This window comes from Lissotriton helveticus, chromosome 9 (genome assembly GCF_964261635.1).
Source record: "Lissotriton helveticus chromosome 9, aLisHel1.1, whole genome shotgun sequence".
NCBI classification, from domain to species: domain Eukaryota; kingdom Metazoa; phylum Chordata; class Amphibia; order Caudata; family Salamandridae; genus Lissotriton; species Lissotriton helveticus.
In genome coordinates this window covers 334081687-334102995 of record NC_136070.1, presented here as the reverse complement: position 1 = coordinate 334102995, position 21309 = coordinate 334081687, and the positions used below count along the sequence as shown (strand labels likewise).

At 39.2% G+C, this 21309-nt stretch overlaps 1 protein-coding gene across 2 annotated transcripts in view; it reads left to right on the top strand.

Annotated features, from left to right (window-relative positions):
* The window catches only part of DGLUCY (D-glutamate cyclase), a 277127-nt gene extending 263123 nt beyond the window's left edge, over positions 1-14004 (top strand). For both annotated transcript variants that reach the window (XM_078660051.1, XM_078660050.1), the window contains exons 11-13: positions 1883-2002; positions 6322-6473; positions 13041-14004. In XM_078660051.1, the coding sequence (XP_078516177.1) occupies positions 1883-2002; positions 6322-6473; positions 13041-13202 (434 nt within the window). In that variant the 3' untranslated portion in view covers positions 13203-14004. The remainder of the gene's footprint in view (positions 1-1882; positions 2003-6321; positions 6474-13040) is intronic.
* Positions 14005-21309: the final 7305 nt, after the last annotated feature.

Here is a 21309-nt window from a genome sequence, read left to right as displayed (position 1 = left end):
ACGTGTGGATGAGATTTAAAGCTGACATTTGGGAGAATTACGTGAACAAATGTGTCTGTTGATCTTTGCCACTAGGACATGGTCGGAAGCTGCAGAGCATATTCTGAACAGTCCCCCTCCAGCCATTCTGAATGAAGGAGTTCTGCCACCCACCAGTGGATTCTTTAGAGTGTGCACAGCTTAACAATATATTGTTTTGATATCCTTTTCTTAGGTCCTAGGGTGATCGTCTGTCACCAAAGGACAGCAGTCTCAGACTTGTTGATGTTATATGCTTGACTTCCTCCACTCTTCTCAGCATTATGCCAGGCCAGCGTATTCTCTTCCGACCCTTTCGTATGCTAAATGTCTGGTATCCCAGACTAAGGTCCAGGGAATCATACAGTTGGGTTGAACTTTGCAACACATATGGTCCTGCATGGTTCAGGAGGAGAAGAAATTTAATCTTTTCGCAAGTTTTTCAAAAAATCTTGACCAGAGAATTTACTATGTGATCTTCTAGTCAGCTAGTGAGGGTGACGGAGGTGTGTTCCCCAACAATATACTCCTTTATGGTGTTCTGGATTTGGAAAAGCCAGACAGGTGCACTTAAACAACATTTATGTTTGAGTTTCTTACTAATCGACTGGCCAATGTTCAGTTTGGAATTTGTGCATCCCAAATCCATTGAAAACCTATACGGGCCTGCCGGTCCCCCACATACAAAACAAGGCGGGAATCAACATATAGAATGGCCTTACCCCTTCGTAAGGTTGAAGAAAATGTCTCCATTTTGTTGACCTTTGGTGAGCTGTGGGGCAGTACACACACATGCATATACGAGTGGCACAGATCCTGCGTCTTGGGCTTCAGCCACACCACGTATTAAAAAATGTTCACCTCCGAGATCGTCAAATTCGGTTTTGGAGACCAAGATAAGAAACTGACAGGAACGAGAGCTCCTTAATTAGACGGAACTGTAACAGTTACTTTAATCTAAGACGTGCTGGAGATCTGTGAGTTACCCACGGTGACACTCTGGCCCCCTCCTGCCCCTCAACCCCAATTCATAAGCAAGTTCAACTATCCTGCAGCTAACGTAATAGGGGTGACCCCAGCAGCTTTGTGAAAGTGTATGGGCATAGACAACATCATAGAATAGGACTTTGCTTTATTTTCAGCCAGTTGCGATATTGTGGATGGCCATGGGCAGCCTTTTTGCAGGGTTTGCAAAGGCACATTTTGCTGCTTCCCACCCAAGCAGCCTGAGTTTCCCTGCTGGTGGTGCCTGAAATGGCCACCCAAGCAGCCTCCGATTCCCTGCTGGTGGTGCCTGAAGTGGCCACCTAGTGTTGCTTTGCTCCATAACCAGCCCTTGCCTGTACTCCACCCAAGCCATCGGTGAATTTTCATAAAACCATCCAATTGTCATTTGTTGTTTGTTTATTTGATGGTTTCTTCAATAATCGGACATGCTGCTTCTGCCAGACAGTCCTGTTCAGTACTCTGCGGGGTACTGTTCTCTCTCAACCTCTCAAGCCTACACACAGGTAAGTCCACCCAGAAAATAGACATTTCCACACAGAGGCCATCTTCACACCTGCACTCATTTCATTTAGAAATAATCTTAGAGCATCATTATTATCCAAGTCCAACCACAGTATGGATATTATCATAGGTGGAGACAATTCATTTTATATCCTGGGAACTGAGAAACAAGATTAACATTAAAGGAACAGGTTCTGGTCAAAAGTAAAGGAAATGATTTGCTATTGTCTGATGTCAAGAGACTCTCTTAAAGTTGAAATTCAATGGTGTAAAAATGTGTACAAATCCTTCTGCAACTGCATTCTAGTGTCCATATTCTCATAACTCCATATTTTCATCCTTTCCCTTTATTAAGGCATTGGCGACGGAGGGAACGAGCTTGGCATGGGCAAGGTGAAGGATGCCGTGAAGAAGCACATCGCCGGGGGAGATGTTATTGCTTGTGATGTGGCTGCTGATTTTGCGATCACTACTGGTGAGTCTGACATAGGTGTAAAGAGCAGTCTCGTGCAATAATCCAGGTGAATGATTGCAGCAAAGACCTTTCTTTTGCAGACTCCATCAGCTATAGATGCACACGCTCTGCATAATCCTGCCATGTATTTCTTGAGCCGAAGTTAAACTTTGTAAAATGTGGTCATGGACAGCGGGCATGTCATGGGATTCTCCAATGGCATTCACTGGTATTCTCCAATGCCTCAGGCATTTGTGCCATCTTTATTGTTTTTCCTTCATTGGGTCACATCTTAGGAGAGAGGAGATGTGACGTTTTCACCTAACACATCTATCACAGATTGCAGTGATCAGCTTTCGAGTTTTACTACACAGAAAGGTCCTATTGAGATGACTTTTTGGATGGTTTTCAAGGCTTTCACCACTTTTTCAGCTTAGGGTCATTGAAAAGGTTCCCAGAGATTAGCAAACTCCCTATTTATAAGTGTTTCCAGGGAACCACAACGAAAACAAGTGTAGTTTTTATAGAACATGCTGGGCCAAAATCCGACAGTTATGTTGACCCATCTATGTCATGCAGTTTGATTATGGTTCTGTCTCTCTTGTGTATCGAAAAGGACAGGTCAGAAATTGATTAAGAATATTTTGAAGACACTGTCTTTTGAGACAGTGATCTCTTCTCCACCTCGCAGCAGACCTCTCTCAAAACCATTTAACCTGTGCCAAGGGCTAGCAACATCACAAGGATTTCCATGGGTGTGCTATTTAGCATATAAATTCCCAGAGGCCCCCCGTCACCATAGTCTCCTTTGTTGCACATTTAGATGCTGCAGAAACATCATGCAGTCAAAGTAACACCACGTTAGTGCTACAAAGGCTACCTTCTTAGGGGTGTATGGCATATGCTCAGAAGTAGAGGGGTTACTGCAAAATAACCCTTTAATGAAGCGCCTTTGGAAATGAAGGTTGACATCTCCTGGGTACGATGAAGTAAGAGACCAAGACAGACAGACCAATTCAGGCTCTACCAGTGTACCTAGAGCAGTTACAGAGCCAACATCCACCCAGGCGAACGTATGGACACAGGCCGATATGTCTGGTTAGATGCACGACCATGTAACCACTGCACAGAGTAACTGGAGCCACAACCTTCATAAACTAGAGATCAAAGAGAGGTGGAGACAGAGAGTTAGAGATGACGCAGGAAGTGAACTACCACCCAAACCAAATTTTGGCCTGAGAACGTCTCTCCTCAACCACTGCACACGGGTTAGTGGGTGGCAATGATTTTTTCCACATAAAGTGCAAAAGATTTTGTCAGATAAAGGGGTGATGGAAAGAGTAACCTATGGTTACTGCATAGGGTTAGAAAAGTCTGACAAAATATTTTGTCAGACAAATGGGTTATGGAAACAGTAACCAATGGTTACTGCATGCCGTCCACAGAGTATGTACTTCACTAACGTCCCTAGTCCAAAAAAGAATGCAACCCCCAGACAGGACCTTTTCTGGATATCTGACCAATCAACTGAGGACTTGGAACCCAAAAATTCAAGATGACAACTCTACACAGTGCTTTTCACTGACGCAGGAAGGCATCATCATGAAAAGGATAGATCTAAAAGACAATGCATTCAGATTCGGTTAGAAACAGACCTGCGAAAGATTGATAGCAGTTGCAAAACATAACCAGTTTGGTGAAGTTTGCATCAAATGGTTTTGCCAATACAAATCCTGTCTTATGGCAGCACATCTCTGGAGGGAAACCTTTAATGTTTATTGTTATCTGGGCACTCCACGAAATACCACCTAGGCAACGCAGTTGTTTGTATCAGTTCGATTTCGCAATGAGCATCAATAAATCATGACTAACTTGCAATCCGTAAATGACTTATCTTGGATCAAATCTAGAAACTCTACTCACAATTTCTTATCCAACACATTAAAATTTATAACATTCCAGAGAAAGATTCCTCACCACCAGGTATCATCAGTCTGTGACTCATGATGCCATGATCAGACTCCTCATTGTCAGGGTGGAGGGACACAAATGCAACACTGGATCATGCAAATTTTTTATTCCCCATGAAAGTGTTGGAGTTGATGACCCCGTGTGGGTGTTGCAATCAACTCTTTTCCGACAGAACTTAAGAACAAGCTTCACCAAAGTCTGGAAGGAGAGCACAACCACAATGCATAATGTACTAGACCAGGGTTGGGAGGGGGGCAAAGCATTTTCTGTTAACATTGAATAAGAGAAGCCCAAAGTTTATGTATTTTTAAAGACAACTGGGTCCTTAAAATGTTTTAGTATATTTATGTTGGTAAATCAGTGTAAGGATAGACACATTTTTAATAGATCGTGGTTGTAAATTCCTCAGCAGTACTGAATAAACTGGTTTTCCATGTACTGCAGTTTGAAATTCTAAATTGCACATTTCTTTCCACATGCATATGTTATTAGATTTGGTACTGCATCACCTTGAAGACGCCATCTTAACACCATGAATATTGGAAACTTATTTGGTGGCTTTGAAATACAAATTTATGAGTGGTGTTGGCTGTGTGACTTGTATTTGCTTTTATTGTAACCTTCTAGTAACTTGGATCTGTTGCTAGAGCGGGAATGAGATTCGGTAAAATGCAGTACCTAATTTGTGCCAGTGTTTGCTGGTGCTCAGCAGCTGCACTTATGTTTTCTTAATACAGGCACATATTTGTGACATTCCACCACATGGTGGCACTATACATCTATTTTTAAGAGTGTATGTGCCGACTGTTTAACAATTCGATATACAATTAAAAATAATATTAATATCAGCATGCTCAGGACGTTCTTATAGCTTGGGCTTACCTAGTATAGTCCAAATGTTACATTTGTGGGAGTATTAGTTAGTAGGTGGCATTGATTACTGGTATTTGGCAGTGCAGGCAGGCTTGTATGTGGTGCAGCCATAGAGCCTTCTGATAAATATCTTAGGTCCTCTTACTTATTTTAGTTTTCTTCTTTTTTCTTTTTTTTAACACAATAGTCAGCTGAATAGGAAATACTGAACTATTTAAATGAAAGTAAAGGGGGCAGCTCATGCAGACCTAGTTCTTGCTTAAATTATCAGAGGCAGAAAGACATGTCTCTCCTGGACAGAATTACCAATCCTTGCTTTAACTTTCTTTCTCTTACGGTGTAGAATATGAGTAAAGGTTTAGCGTTTTACAATGGTGACACATTACGTTTCTGGTCCTGATGTTTAGTCCAAATTTAAAAATAAGGCTCCCGGTTTTTCGTTTTTACAGATAAATACAGACCAAAAACAATGTCTTTTCTGTCTGTATTTTACTTTTTAAAGCAGAAAAATACAGTCAATTGTGCTCCTTGTGAGTGACACTCAATGCTGTCCTTCATAAATTCCAGGCCAACAACTGAGCAGATATAAAGCATGGGGAGCTAAAAAACAGGATACAATGTTCTTAAATGCAGGCATTGGTTAACCTATTTTTCTATATGATGCTGTACTTACATGTGGGTGGTGGGTGCAGTGTTTTGTTATATTTGGCTGCTTAATTTGCTAAAACCAGACGGGCATTAAAGTATGAGTGCATATTTATCAGTTAAATAAATGTGGAAATATGACATCTTGAGACTTGTTTTTTGTGTTTTGTTTATTCTCAAAACACAAAATAGCTATGGATAAATAAAAATAAGATGGCCAAAAAAGAAATATGTATAAATACAGACAAAAATAAAGAAAAAAACATTAAACCGGGAGCCCTAATTATAACCCATTCCAAATAATATACCACTCTCAATTTGTCTACAAAAAGCATTGGTTTTCTATGTGTACGTGTTTATCTGTGAAACCGTGAAACATCCCTGGCCTGGGTTTTTTCTGTTATTACTTTGTCTTTTAACGGATAGTTTCACTTTTTTTAGTTGAAATGCATCCCTCGTACTTTTTACACACCTTGATGCAAATTTATTGTAGTTCCTGTAGCCAAATAATGTTTTTGGGCTTTTTAAAAAAATATCCAGACTAAAGGTGCATACTATTTTAACGTTTCTTAGCACTCAGCTCTGTTTGCACTATCCTGTTCTGCTGCCAGAATTGCAGCTCTTTCTTCCTTTTTTGTATTTATGATTGTATTGAGTATGAACAATATACACAGAAGTCAACAGAATCCAGCAGTCTTTAATCCTCCTGATGTTGCTCCACAATAGTACTATTAAGTTCTACATTCTAGTAAGACCTGTTATGTTCATGGCTACAAAGGCACCAGACTGTGGCAGCGAGTGTTTAATTATAAAACAAGTTATTACTATTGTATGTCATTTTTACTTTCTAGGTGTCTCTAACTGGGGAGGATATGCTGTAGCCTGTGGGTTATATCTCTTAAACACCTGTGAGATGCATGAACGCTATCTCAGAAAAGCTATCGGACTCCCAAGTTTGTCACAGGAAGTGGTCTGGAGAAAAGCCCTTCCCTCTATCAGCAAGGTAATGGATACCTGAACATACATATTTGTTCCTACTGGTAACGTTTTTTGCTATTATAGAAATGTGATGTTTTTTATTTTTTGTTTTAAGGATGCATTGTATAAGGGGACCAATTTCATAAAATACCGTTATGCTGTACAATAGGAACACCATGTGGTTGAAACACAAAAGCATTCATGAGTTTCTGGAAGCAGTACTAAAGGAGTACGCTTTTACATATTCTAAGATGCCTTTGTGAATCCCCCCTGAAACAATCAACTCCCTGGTTGTAACATTTCAAATGGGGCATAGTGCTTTCTATTTGTAAAAATTGTATACAAGCCTTTGCATTTTACATATTTTGAGGCCAATTAACAAAAGCATGTAAAAGTATACAATAAACATTTGTTTTTCAGCTGCAAGATACCTTCTGGGTGAACTTTGCTTTACAAATACACGTTAATTTTATGTTATATAAAAGAATACTACAATAACACTCTTATATGTACTCTTCCATGCCTGTATACGCCCCCCATAATTAGAAAGAACTGATCAATATTAAATACAGCATCAATAGAAAAAGCATTTACATGTGTACACTGTAAATTTATAGATTTGTTTACTGCATTAATAAAATAATGTAGACAAAATATATTTTAAAGGTTTTAGATGCGTCCTTAAATGACCAGGAATGTTAATGCAGTAGTTTCAAGTGACGTTGTTCATTCCTCTGAAAGATTGATTTGAACTATCTTTCTTCCTTCGGAGTCGCATGAATTAGTAATTACTTCCACAGGGAACCCTAGATGGATGAATTTGTGTTCCTGGTTGGCCAATTTAAATTGCACTCTGTTTCATGTGGCAAACAAGGGAACTCTTCGGGATTAGGGTGATCTGTTAAAGCATTTTGATTTTTAACATTATTTGATTTGCCTTCATTTGATTATTTTTTTATATTTTTCTGATCACAGGAAATTGAGCAGGCTCTGCTAATTGCTTTGCTAACTGAGCAGACTCTGCAAACATACTTAACAGGCACATCTTAGACAAATCATGTGGCAGCCAGCTGTGGCCATGTTCCACAAACCTCAAGTGACAGCATCACTAATGAGTATTAGGTAGTATATCAATCAATCAAGCAAAATCTTTATTCGGTCTTGCGAACAGAAGTCCATAAAAGTACATAAGAAATATTGCACATAACTGTAAACACACTTTAAAATTCATGATGATTCAAATGTACAGGATATTTAAAATACTAAAAAGTGACATACAATGTATGAGACAAAAGACAATAGCAGTGTATCAAGTGACCAGGGTGGCCTAACATTGTAACCATACAATTACGTAGAAATATTGCACACAAAATACATCAGGCATCAGAAATTTAAAAGGGAACCTGGGATATAAAAACACATTCTGAATAAAGTGCACTGTTATGGACTAAGGGGTGAAAATGCGGTTATAGCACCAAGAACCATGAACAGGGAATGGAGAGAGGGCAAAGACTTCAAAAGGGTCCACCATGCTCTCTTAATGAAAAGAAAAACGCACAACTACCGAGATTGGTGTACTTTAACATACTGTCCATAAAAAATTCTGATGGATTAACCCAGCGTGGTATGTCTGGTTCAGAGTGCAGCTTTTAAGATGGCACAGGCATGAAAAACGATTTCAGGGGAACTGAGAGATTGTAGGTGGAGGAGGGCAGGACTGCAGTGACAAACGCCTAACCTCCTTAATAGGGGAGTTAGAAAGTGTTCATGTGCTAATCTGTGTGCGTTACAGAAGAACATAAAGTGCAACAAAGATTGGGCAGTATTGCCACACACGCACTGGGAGACCTTACTTCGCTCTGAGTCTAAATAATGTTCAAAAGATAAGGACCAGCAGATTGAGCCAGCTCTAAAGCGAAAAAGTAAAGACCGCTCCCAACTGGGCAGCTCCAAGGCCAAAAACAGCGGAGGGCCACTGGTATAATAAAGACTGTAATATTGCAGCACCAGGGGTTTGGATAGCTCAGATTTCAACCTGAGCCTTAAATACCATGAGCCTTAAATAATAATTTCACCTTAGACTTGGCGTTATTAGGAATACGATTAGGTTCAGCGTACCACCAGGGTATGCCAAGGGAGCTGAAAGTTTCTCGTAAGTAGCTCAGCCAAGGTATGGCGAAAGCGTTATCCAGCTTCATACAGTCGAAAATAATGTCCTTACAAAGTTTAGCGGCTGGATTCAACCAGATGCTAACCCATAATAGGAGCTGCGCCATCTGGATTGTATCCTCAATAAAACACTAGTTTAGCTCAAGGTGCAGAGTGAGGGTGGGGGGTATGGGGTGCACTTAAAAGCCTGCGGAGGAAGCGGTGTTCCTCTGCCTGAATAGAGCAGCATTTGCTGAAACCCCAAACTCCCGCTTCGTGTGTGGCCACGCAATGCATTTGGAATAAACACTTTGAAACGAGGGAACAGCGTCCCTCTAATTTGCGGTCTAATGAGGTTACTTACTGTCCCTGTGCATTTACTTAACTTGGAACAGACCTGGGCACAGCGGGGGTTCCATGACCCGGAGGAACTGTAATTTAATCCGAGGTAACAAAAGGTCTTGACAGGTGTCAGAAAATGGCCGTTAATACTGATTTTGTTGGAACTTAAGTTGCCTGGGCCACAAGACTTAATATATGACTTAGAATAATTAGTACTAAGGTTCAAATTGTGCATAAAAGAAACAAAATAGTCCAACTGGTATTTCAGGTCTTTTTGTATACAAGTATTCACATTTTACATATTTTGAGGCAGGTTCACAAAAGCATGTAAATTGGAATGAACTGATCAATATTAAATACAGCATCAATAGGGGAAGCATTTCCATGTGTACACTGTAAATGTATAAACTTGTTTACTGCAGTGATAACATAATATATTTTAAAGGTTTTAGATGTGTCCTTAAATGACCAGGAATGTTAATGCTGTAGTTCCAAGTGACATTGTCAATACCTCTGAAAGATTGTTTTGAACTACTATCTTTCTTCTTTCGGAGTCGCATGTATTAGTAATAACTTCCACAGGGAACCTTAAATGGATGAATTTTTGTTCCTGGTATGCCAATTTAAATTGCACTCTGTTTCAAGTGGCAAACAATGGAGCTTTTCGGGATTAGGGTGATCTGTTAAAGCATTTTGATTTTTAATATTATTTGATTTGCCTTTATTTGATTATTTTTTTGTATATTTTTCTGATCACAGGGAATTGAGCAGGCTCTGCTAATTACTTTGCTATCTGAGCAGACTGTGCAAAGATATTTAACAGGCACATCTTAGACAATCATGTGGCAGCCAGCTGTGGCCATGTTCCACAAACCTCAAGTGACAGCATCACTAATGGGTATTGAGTAGTATATCATACAGGAACATTTATAACTTTGTCTGAAATGCAACTTTCATGCTTGGAATTCTATAGGACATTCTGATAGATTATCACTAACACGTTGGCCTTGCACCCTTCCAATACACACTGCCAGGTTAAGAGCACCCTTTTGCACGAGTTCTTGCCTACGATATAACCCCCACATATGTGACAGTAGGGTGAATAATTGGGAAACTTGGGTTCTAAAAATGAACTCCAATTTTAAAACAGAATAATTCTAAGTTTATACTAAGGTTGTAAACTTTCATACGTGCTGCAGAGAAATATCCTCCCTCCTGGGATGCAAACATTGTAAATCCTTTATACTTCTCACCTAACAAATAGTACAGGTGGGATACTACCGCTGCACACTGCTCTATTGACTACCATGAGCGTATTACTTTTATTGCCAAACTTGTAGTCCGAAAAAAAGTACTCATGATAGTAGCTGTTAATGATGTATCTTGGCCCTGTAATTTTATATATCTGAATCCCATTCACTTGATATGAGCAAAACCTAGCTGTTCCTTTAGTCCATTGTATTCAATGATTCAGAAAGTTGTTAACATTTCATCCCATAGGTGCCTCTATGCATTTCGGCTAGTAATGTCCTTCATCAGGGGTATATGTTCCTTATGAATTCATCTGTAAATAATAATCTGTCAGTCCACATGGCTCAAGGAAGGCAATCAAGAGTTACCTTACCACTGCAGTGTACAATTACAAGAAAAAGAGTTTGATTAAGAGGGATAATTTGAGTTCGAACATAGCGAACAATGTAAACAGCCATTCAACGTGTGCTGTGTTGTCTGCGAACCAAATTTATCTATCCAGATGCAAGAATTACCTGATTGTATGCATATGGACCTTTTGATTATGGTAGAGTCATATTTGAAAATACCAAATGTGCCTTTGATGCTTTAGAAAGAATAATCTCTCATGACTAAAAGTCTGTGATGGCTGCACCATCAATCGCCCATGAACAAAGCAAATATCATTTGCGCATTAATGACATCAGGCACTGTAAGCATGATCTAAGTATACCTGCTTGGGTGAGGGAGAAGAATTATGCAACAAGAATGGCATGCAAGAAAAACAAGTGGTTAATATATTTATATGCGCCCATAACCAACTTGTTCCTTTAAATTAAAGGAACTTGTGAATATTTATAAGTTTAGAACACAAAACTGCAAAACAGAGTAGCAGCCAGGATTATATCTCAAACTTTTGCACAGAAGTAGTTTTTGCTCCGGGAAGTGCTTTAAACTAACCTGTCTACATCATTTGTGTCTAGTGCGTGTCTCTGGTGCGTAGGTTCGGAAGGTGTGCTCAGCATCCCAGACACAGAGTAGCAATTGTAGCTTTCAAAACTACGAACTCTGTGCTATCAGCGGTCTGTAAGTGTATCATACAGACAAACACTGGTGTCAATGTTAGTTACAAAATTAAGCAAACACAAGGAGATGATAGACGGAGTGCTGAAACTTTTCAAACAGTCTCCCCCAGTCACAGATCTGAGTTGAATCCATCATCGTTCTTTAGCCTCACTTTGGCACCCCAGTTCAGATACAGCTATATGCAAATCCGTCGTGACCCTGTGCCTCATGGATACAGTCCAGCCCGAACTGCCAAGCAATGTCTTCCGTGGACTGGAAACAGCAAAATGTTTCAGCGCTCCGTCCATCATCTCCATGTGTTTGCACAGTTACTAAATTGTCACCATCTTTAGTGGAGACCTCAAAAAATGTTTGTGGACAAGTTCTACAAATATATATTCCTGGAGTACAAAAGCAAATGAACTACTAATACGAAGAAATTAAGTACTGTTGTGAGCGAACAACATTATACAGTTGAATCAACCAACTAATGTCATTGGAAACTGCTGGTCATTTTATGAACGTATAAAGTATAGCAGATGCCTGTTTTGTCTCTTTTGAAACATACTCAATGAAGAATAGAAAGACCATCTAATCAATAAATTTAGAATTAAATCTGTGTAAATAATCAATTTGACATACTGAATCATAGAAAGCAATATATTGCTATTCTTTCATTAAGACCCTTTAGATTGTAATGTTTCCAATGTTCTTATCCGAAAGATTTGCTTTTGTAGTAATTAATTTCTGTTGTCCTTGTCTTCTGCAACTAATATGATTTCAAGCTATTTTGTTCAAGAAGTCTTAATTTGATATTTTTTCTATGCGTTTTCCCCAATATATAAAAACCCACTTTGGCAATTCACAGTAATGCGTGAAGTTTTTGTTCTACAAGTTGGTATTGGAGTGATTCTCTTAAACTGAGTGAGTTGTGAGCAAGGGAGATTTTTTAACGTGGGAGGGTGGAAGCTCTGAAAATGTAATGGAGTATTCTTGTCTGTGGGTTTCCGGAACATCTTAGTTTGTATTTCTTTCAAATCTATTTCAGTTTGAATATCCAGATAACTGATTTTTGAGGGATTGATGTCATGGCTAAATTTGATGTTGACATTGTTAGGATTTAAATCCTCTATAATCATTTCAAGGGCTTCTTGTGTTCCCTGCTAAATGAGGAAAATATAATCTATAGATCAGAGATACATAATTAGACATGTATTCCAGTTATTATCCATATAGACTTAATTCTCCTCAGATTTGGTCATCTGGCTTTAGTCCTTTCTGCTCTACTTCTTCCAACCCTCAGAGTTGGGGTATGGAAGTGTACAAAAAGCTGTCAACTATTCTACATAAAAATAAATTGTCTTTGTCTTTGATGTTCAAACCCCATATATATTAAATATGTGTGCATGGGTGTATATATTATATATGTTACATTTCCCTTAAAGGATGAACAGATTAAAACACAGGTACTTTTTTCTGAACACTATTGTTGGGTTGTCAGTTTTATCTTTGTGATATTTTTGGGGCACAATAAACAATCCTATACTGTGGTGGTAAAGTTCTTCTGTAGATGGTCGATATGCCAAAGCCAGAAATATTAGTTTTCCTTATCTTATGTTGTATTGAAGTAAGACAACCCTTCTTTAACCTGCCTGCTATTCCGACAGTATGCACTTAGTATTCAATTCCTCTGCGATTCATGAAATAAATCCTATTAAATTGGATGATGTTGATATTGTTTAATTTCAGTTTTGGTTTGTTCACTATTTCTTGTCAATAATTGCTTTCAAAATGATCTTCTTCGCAGGAAGATAAGATGCTGAGCATACTCGTAAGACATGGAGTCCGAAGTGGAAAAACTGGAACTCTTGGAATGGAAGTCGACGGGTTGCCATTTTATGATGCTCACTCAAGTGTTATTCAGAAACTTCTCGATGTCTCATCGGAAGGTCTTTCTGGAAGCTCATGAAGTGTGTATAAGTGATATGCACTGTTGAGTTTCCAATCACACACTGAAAATATTCATGAGCTCTGACCCACTTTGCGTGGTACACTAAGGTAAACCTTTTTGTAGCACATGATAAAATTAGAAGCCGAGTCCCAATTTTACATCCTTGATATGTATATTTTTAACCAAAGACAAGGAATACTATTTTGGGATACTATCTATTGAGTTGATATTATCACAAAGGGAGTATATGAGACTTCCCTTTTGGTACGAATGGCCTAGAGCTTGCGTTGGAAAACTAGAATCCAGCCAAATCATGGTTTTCTAACTCAGGTCTGTGTGGGCTAAATAAGGCCACATTTTCTACATTGTGGCTAACTAATGAGTTACAGTTAGAGAATGTGTGCGAAAATGTATCATACACAGATATCCTGAAAATATGGCTTGACAAGACCCACGCCAGACACCTCTGATCTTAGACACGGAAAACATCAACAGCAGTAAGGCTGATGTGCCTGACTAAGAGCTAATGAATGTAGAATAAAGGAAATGCCATAGCACTTCTTAAGGTAAAAAATAGCTAAATTGAGGTTGTTCTCATATTATTTTATAGGTTACTTTAAAGATTTTCATAGAAAACACTAAAATGAAAATAAGTGTAAATCTATGTATACATGATGAGAAATAGCAACAAAATATAACCAGTCTATTGGCAGAGACTTAACAAAATGGGAAAATAGAAATGCTGTTAAATTCACCGACTATCAAACATGTTATTGCTGTGTTGATGTCATACTGAAATAAAATAGTTCTAAAAGTCAAAGTTGTGTTTATTTGTGTTTTTTTATTTAATTGATAGGAGGTGAGATGATGTAACACTTTGTAGCGGAAGCAAAACAAGAAAGTTATGGCCCTCGGTTGGTTTTCTTCCTCCAGTTTTTTTTTTTTGCTAACGCTTATTTGTTCTGGGTTAGGGTTGCCATATATTTCATCACATCATAATATATCATAGTCCACAATGTGTAATGTGTTTATCTCCTCACCCCATTTCAGGCCATACACAGTCACTTTTAGAGACACACTACAACGCAACTATTACTAGCTTTTTTAATGTGTAAACTTTTGTAGCCTGGTGTGACATTGCTGATTAGTAAATCTGCTGAGGAAAAGAGCGGTATTGGTTCGTTGGCTGTTGGATTGTCAGGCCTGTGGGGTACCAGACTGCCTGGTTGCCCTTTGTTCTTTAAAATCCCAGAATTCTTCTGTATTTGACAGATGATGTTGGTATGGCTTGTTTGTGGTCTAGAATGTATTATGGCAAATGTGAACCTTGGTTTGAGTGAGTTTTGCAAGATGTTTTTAAACTGTTTATACCTTTCCCCGTTCTTCCTTGGTAACTTGCAGAGCTAAGTGGTCTTCCCAGAGTAACTCCGATACTCTGCCTGAAGCCGTTTATAAGGCTTCAGGCAGAGGCATATATTTAAGGTTTTAAAACCTTAAATATATGCCACAGGTAAGCTGAACAGTGATCAAGCTCAGTAGATGCTTCCTACCGATCTGTGATTCATGGTGCAGTTCTCAAAATTGTCAGTTTGTTCACCTTGTCATATATTGGAGATACTCTCCATTGGGTAAATGACTTTTTTGGAGTCCCCTTTGCCATTATGCTTGCCGTTTCTGAGTGCGTATTCGCGCAGTCTGCCACTGGGTCCAGTGTATTGGTTGTTTTTTAAAATGTTTTTAAGACCAGCACTAAGTAATCTGGGGTATTAGTTGCTATGTTAATGTAGCAAGGTTAATTAGGAGTAGCACTTGCAGTTTTGTGTTCCCGCTTAAGGTTGCTACCTATGTATACTTTGTTTTATCAATACTTTTTAAAACAATCTTGAAAGGCCCTTCCATGTGTCCTGTAGTAAGATGTTTCATTGAATGGGGATTGCTGGACAAATTGAAGGTGCCACTTTTAGGATCAATAGTAGCTTACTCTAGATCCCATTATTTTGATGGGTTATTCAGTTTCTTCATAGTGTATCATGGTTCTGCGTTATATGCTACAAAGATTACTACCATATTTTTTTGGGCTAAGTCAAAGACTCTGCAGTTAAGTTTTGACAAAGGCATCTCTGTAATAAGTTGTACCAAGATCTTGAGTGGTCTTTGAGGTGTGGCGCCGCGGCCAGGGCGACTGACGCTGGAATCTGGGGATCAGGGTTCGATCCCCGGCTCCGGCGGCAGGTTAGCCCAGCACCATGTGACTCTGGGCAATAGCTTGCTTAATCTTCCCGACGGCCCCCAGCGCCTAGAGACCCTTACGGGTGATTGTGCGCTTTACAAATGTGGATTATTATTCTATTGTTTCAGGCATATCTTTCTACTTGCGCTTTCAAAGCTACTACCGTTGATAGACATTTTTTCAGATTTGGTAGTTTTCATTGCATATCCAGGCTTTTCTGCTAATGCCCAGCAGGTTTAGGAACTCGGGAAAGGAGGACCGTAGGTTTGAAGAAACAGAACTATATTGTCTGCACACACTCCATGTTTTTGTCTTTCACTTACATGTGTATGTTATTGTGCCCTTAATGTGATCAGTTTAGAGAACTATGTCTTTGAAGAAGTTTAGCGCTGTAACGAAAAGTTGGAGAGAGGGGTCGGCTCAGTCTCATGCTCTGCAAGATATGGAAGAATGATGTTGCAAATCGTTTTACAAATACATTTGCTTTGGATGCACTGTATTGCACCATTTGTTATCTGTGCGAAGGATTTCTTTGAAACCAGGCCATTCCTGAACATTTCTCATGAATTTCCATGTGACTTTGTCAGATACCTTTTTGGCACCTGAGATCACAGCTGTGGCTGGCCCTTGCATATCTTTTGCAAGTTATATTTGATGACATAGGAACCTAATGTTATCACACTGCCGTCTGCTCTTTACAAAGTCTACTTGACTCAGATGAATTGAGGTCAGTGTCATTCTTGTAAGGAGCTTAACTAGTAAATTTGCATAAATATGGCAATCGTTATTTATAGATGATGTGAGCTGAAAGTCGGCAACTCGTTGAGAAGCTTTCTCTGGTTCTGGAAGAACTACAACTCTGGCCTTATTTCAATACATCTTCTGATATATTCTGAGAAGTGACTGATTTAATGGTTTGAATGGGCGATACACAACTTTCATAGGTCGTCTTGCATTGTAATAAATATTGCAATGCGCAACAACAGTTAAATATAGGACTTGCTAAGCTGCCAAGCTATGGATGTATTCTGCATGTTTAGCTTATGATTTGTGGACATATAGGTTTCTGTAACATGGTTGGAAGACGGCTACGTCAATGGTGCAATGTGGATATGTTGTGATCCATATCACTTATTGTTTTGACTTTTGCTATATTTGTTTTCAATTCTTATGTTGATAACAATCTGTTTGCTTTATTAGTGTCCCGGGATATCTTCGCTTCATTATTAAACACACATATGCTGTCTCCTCGACATATACTCTTGTATTCAAATTGGGCAATTTTTTGAATAGGTAGAGAGGACTGGCTGAGTTAATGGGCACCCTTGTTTATATGTCATTTTGAAATCTAATTAATTTCAATTAATCCAGATGTTTTATATGCCCAGTAATCAGACTACTTCTCAGAGAGGTCTTAACTACTATGAATAAAATGTAGTTGAGGGTCTCCTTTCCTGTGATTCATTTTTTGGAAAGCAAATGCAAAAATATTTTTAAATTGTGTGCAGTTTTGCAGTATCGTGAATTTCAACGGTGCTACCTGACTTAAAGTCTGGGAGAAATCGCGGCATGATCAGGAACAAGAATTTGGTCAATGCAATAATTGCTTGCTCTGGAGTATGGCATCTCACACAAACTATTTGGTTTGTGATGGAGCGAGAAGAATTTGAAATTCCAAGTGGTGACTGAGAATTTATTTTGAATCCTCGATTTATTTGCTTCATGTGCTCTGAATGGCGAGAATGTGTGAGCTGCAAAGTTCTTATTCTCAGGGTCCATAGTGATATTGAAGTCTCCTTGACATGTGTGTGGTATATTTTCATACACAGGAAGTAAAAATATGTCAAAAAGTGGACGCCATAATGCGGTTGTGTTATTTAGGACCGTGAACATTTGCGAGTCACCTTTAAATTGAGTACACATCCAAGTTCCATGCCCATATACTTGATTCAGCCATAGTCAAGCTGTGTGAAGGGTTGGATGGTTTTCAGCATCCAGAAGGAAAACCTGGTGCCCATTTTTGCCATGCTCTGTTTGTTGTGATTGGAACATGGTAGGTGTGTCATAAGTGCCGCCTTCTAGTTGAAGCTTGCCGTGTCTCTAATTCCACCTGCAGGTCTGAAGTTTAACAGCCTGCTAGTTGACATCTTTTCTTCCAGTGACCTTGTTTGTAGAAAGGAAGTTAGGAACCATACAGTTTTAAGTACTCTTATTGCCAACACTATGGGGAATTGAACGCAAAATACCTCAGCATAGGCTACTTACCGATATATAAAGTGGTCTATTTACAATAGTTCAGTAGAAATTTTGCATTATTCAAACAGTTGTAAACCAATATCCGTGTTTGGTGAATATGCAGGGTGCTTCACGTCAGCTATGTTTTTTAAAGGTTTTGAGAAATATTTAATCGCTATAGATGACAAAAAGTCACACCAGTAGAAAAAGAAGTCATTCTTTACAAAGCCTTAGGTGTGGAGGTTTAACAGATTTTCATTATAGTACACCAATTGAAAGAAGTGACTAGGAGGGGAAGGGTTGGGAAGAATACACTGAAATTAGGAGATGTATAGGGAAGTACTTTGGCACAATGCTGAGCATAATAGTAGAAAGACTCACCTTTTATTGAATATACCAGTTGGTTGGGGAAGATGGAGCAGCAAATGTGGCAAGTTTGCTCATGTTGGCTGCTAATTGTGCATTTACAAGCCCTGACTAAATGAGGGGCCAATTGATAAAGTGCACTGCTTCTGGCAGAGCACAAAATAGACTGTCGTGCCAGAAACATCCTGGTGTAGAGAAAATGATATCTGTAAACTAAAGCAATGAATAATGAGCGAAAAGTGTGAAATTCAGCTCATAATGCAACAGAAGTAAATTATTTTCGGGAGGGTAACAAGAAGTGAAGGTGAAAGTCAAAGCAAGAATTCATGGCAAAATGTGTTGGCTCAGACCAAGCAGCAGATTGCTCAATGCTCATGAGGGTTGAAAATCCATCTGGCACAGTTAAAAGGTTGTTCGTCTATTAACATGGGCTTCTGCAATTGTGGAGTAAAAAAGGAAATTTCTCCAGAGATGTTTCAACAAAATGCATACAGTAGTGAAAATGTTAATGCAAGTGATTTAATGGTTGAAAAGGAAGATTTATTTTGATTATGTAGATGAGTGTGTGGGGAGTGAAGTTCACCAAAATGTGTTGATAAGCTACATGGTATAACTGTTGAATTTGTATTTGATATGTTTTAATGTGAAGCCAGAAAACCTGAGATAATCTCGACTTCCCTGCTTGAACAAATTGCCTGGTTCTAGGCAAATATTGTATTTCAGTGTGTCTCCTTTTCCTTCATTATCATGTGTGAGACCACCATCAAAAACACAAGTTTGGGATAAGTACTGTGCAAAAACTTCCCGTGTGTTTGATTTAATAGAGGCTATAATGTTACCCCATGTATTAAAAGAATGTAGCCCACATCCACATGCTGGGTGCATATCACAACGAACTTGCCTTTTAGTTTACTAGTGGCACTGTTATCAGGGGAGGGTGGCAAGAGTATTTCTAAGTTCATATTTGAAAACCTTTAACAAAATAGTCAATACCGATATATAATCTGATGTGCTACGGTGAAGAGCTTCTGCATGTTAATGAAAGACACTTTTCATGATCTGACTGGCATGTTGGGAGCCCGGAATACATGTTTTGATTGGGCAGAAGTTGTGTGCTTCCACAAAAAAAGACTGCCTACGTTTGAACTTTCAGGGGCACACACATGACATTAGCATGCTATTAAAGTGTCTTAGGTAACTCGATAATTTATGTTCTTCTGTGGCAGCAGCACAGATGAGACGAGTGTAATCATTAACCCACATGTATTTTGTATTTTTAGGTCTGGCTTGACAGTGCATCTGTCACCTGACCTTTTAACCTACACCAATATTACTCTACAGTTCTTTGGTTCGACACAAATGCATAGTGATTCCCATGCTATTTACTTGTAATGCTTCACATTACCATACAACATTCTTTTAAAGCTATACCTATTGGCATTGCCAATGCCTGTTTGAATTTTGAAGCAGCTTTTATCATATATTTACATGATGTTTGTTGCATGATTTACATGTCAAATATGTTCATGGCTAGGCTTGTGCGCAGGCCAGTAGAGCCAAGCCACACTCTTTGCTCGGCTCAACTCTCCTTGCCAGTTTGTTAGCTCGCCCATCTCTACATATTCTCTGAAGCTCCTCTATGTTCCAGAAGATGAAATACATGTATGAGAGAGAGAGTTAGTTAAGAAGAAGGGTGGAAAGGGGCAAGGGAGGGGTAGGAAAAGTTTCATGGGGCAGGAAGAAGAAAGGCAAAAAAGAGGGGGAGGTGGAATGACGTAAAGAGGCAGAGAATAGACATGGATTAAAGTAAACTAGAGCAACGTCGCAGTGTTGCAGATGACGGGAGGGAGAAAAGACAAATTTAGACAATTGAAAGAGTGGAGGATGGATACAAGAGCCTAACAAAACTATGGAAATGGTGACACGAAGGGATCGTCCGATTAGAGGCGCATAAGGAAGACTGGGACCAACGGGATAGAAAGGCAGGGAATGAGGCAGAAAGGCAGGCATTGAAAGAAGGAAGAGAAACAAGCTAGAGAGACATGGCAGGGTGTAAACAAATGCATAGTAACAGAGGGGAATAAAGGCTTGAAACAGTAATGGGGAAGGGAAGGAAGTGTGAAGGATGCGAAAAATATAGTGTGTGAGAGACAAGGAGGAAAATTGGGTCAATGAAGTCTAAAGTCAATATGTGTGAATGATACACGGTTGATCCACATTTTATTGCTTGCTTCATGCCACTTATCAGGTGCTGTGTGTTAAATGGTTAACACAGCATCTCAAAAGGATTCATGCAAACTGGTAGTAGGGTTACAACAGATGAAAATGGCATTGACACCTTTTTTAGCATCAGAACCTATTAGTAGCTAAACACAAATTTCACGTACTCACTTTTTTGCTGAGGTGCTTCCCACCAGCGCAAGAACTGCTGTTTGCACAAGTAACTTCTTTCTAGTTCTTCCCTACCAGACCGCTTTCAGCAGTCTATAGGAGAGATCTCCTTGTGGATCATACCAAGAACGTAGTGGTGTGAGGGGCCCATTCATTGTTGACCGTTGGTTTGCTTTATTGTCACTCTCGTTGTCTTGGTTCTTATTCTATGTCTTGCCTTCCTGTTTTTGTGTTTGTCCCTCTCCTGGAGCATAGTTTCTTTACGATGCTTTTGATTCGCTGACTTGTACCTTTTCACTGCTCACATTTAAGGCACTATTTTTTTTCTTTTCCATTCAGCAATCAATGAGCAAGCATATCTTTTCAAGCTTTCTCCCTTGTATGCTGCTTTGCCACCCCAACCTCTTCAAATTCCCACTCCCTCATGCTATATTGCTACCCACTTCTCCCAGTTTGTAAAAGCACAGTAATAGGAATATTTTTGATGGGGAATGTTTTTTTTTTACTTCTAGCATTCCACATATTACATGAAACCCCAATCTCTGGCACACTAAGGCTTTAAAGCACTGATGGATGTAGTGTCTTGCGAATTAAAAATGATGGAAAAACTTTGGTTCCAGATGAACTTTGTAGAACTGTGGAATGCACTGAAGGCTGGTTTAGAATTTTGAGTTTGCAGTTACATGCAGAATAGAGATGTGTTTTACAAATCTCTGCTGTGGCGTAGTCCTTTGTGGGTACCCAGGCTGGGGAGGACGCTACAGTGGAAGGGCCCAGATCATTGGTGAACAGGTAAGAACAAATAAAAGTTGAGTAATCAATCTATGCAAGTTAACAAATACTTCATATAAGGTAAGAATGATGACACAATATGAGTAGTTCAAAGTTCTTTGAAACTGTGCC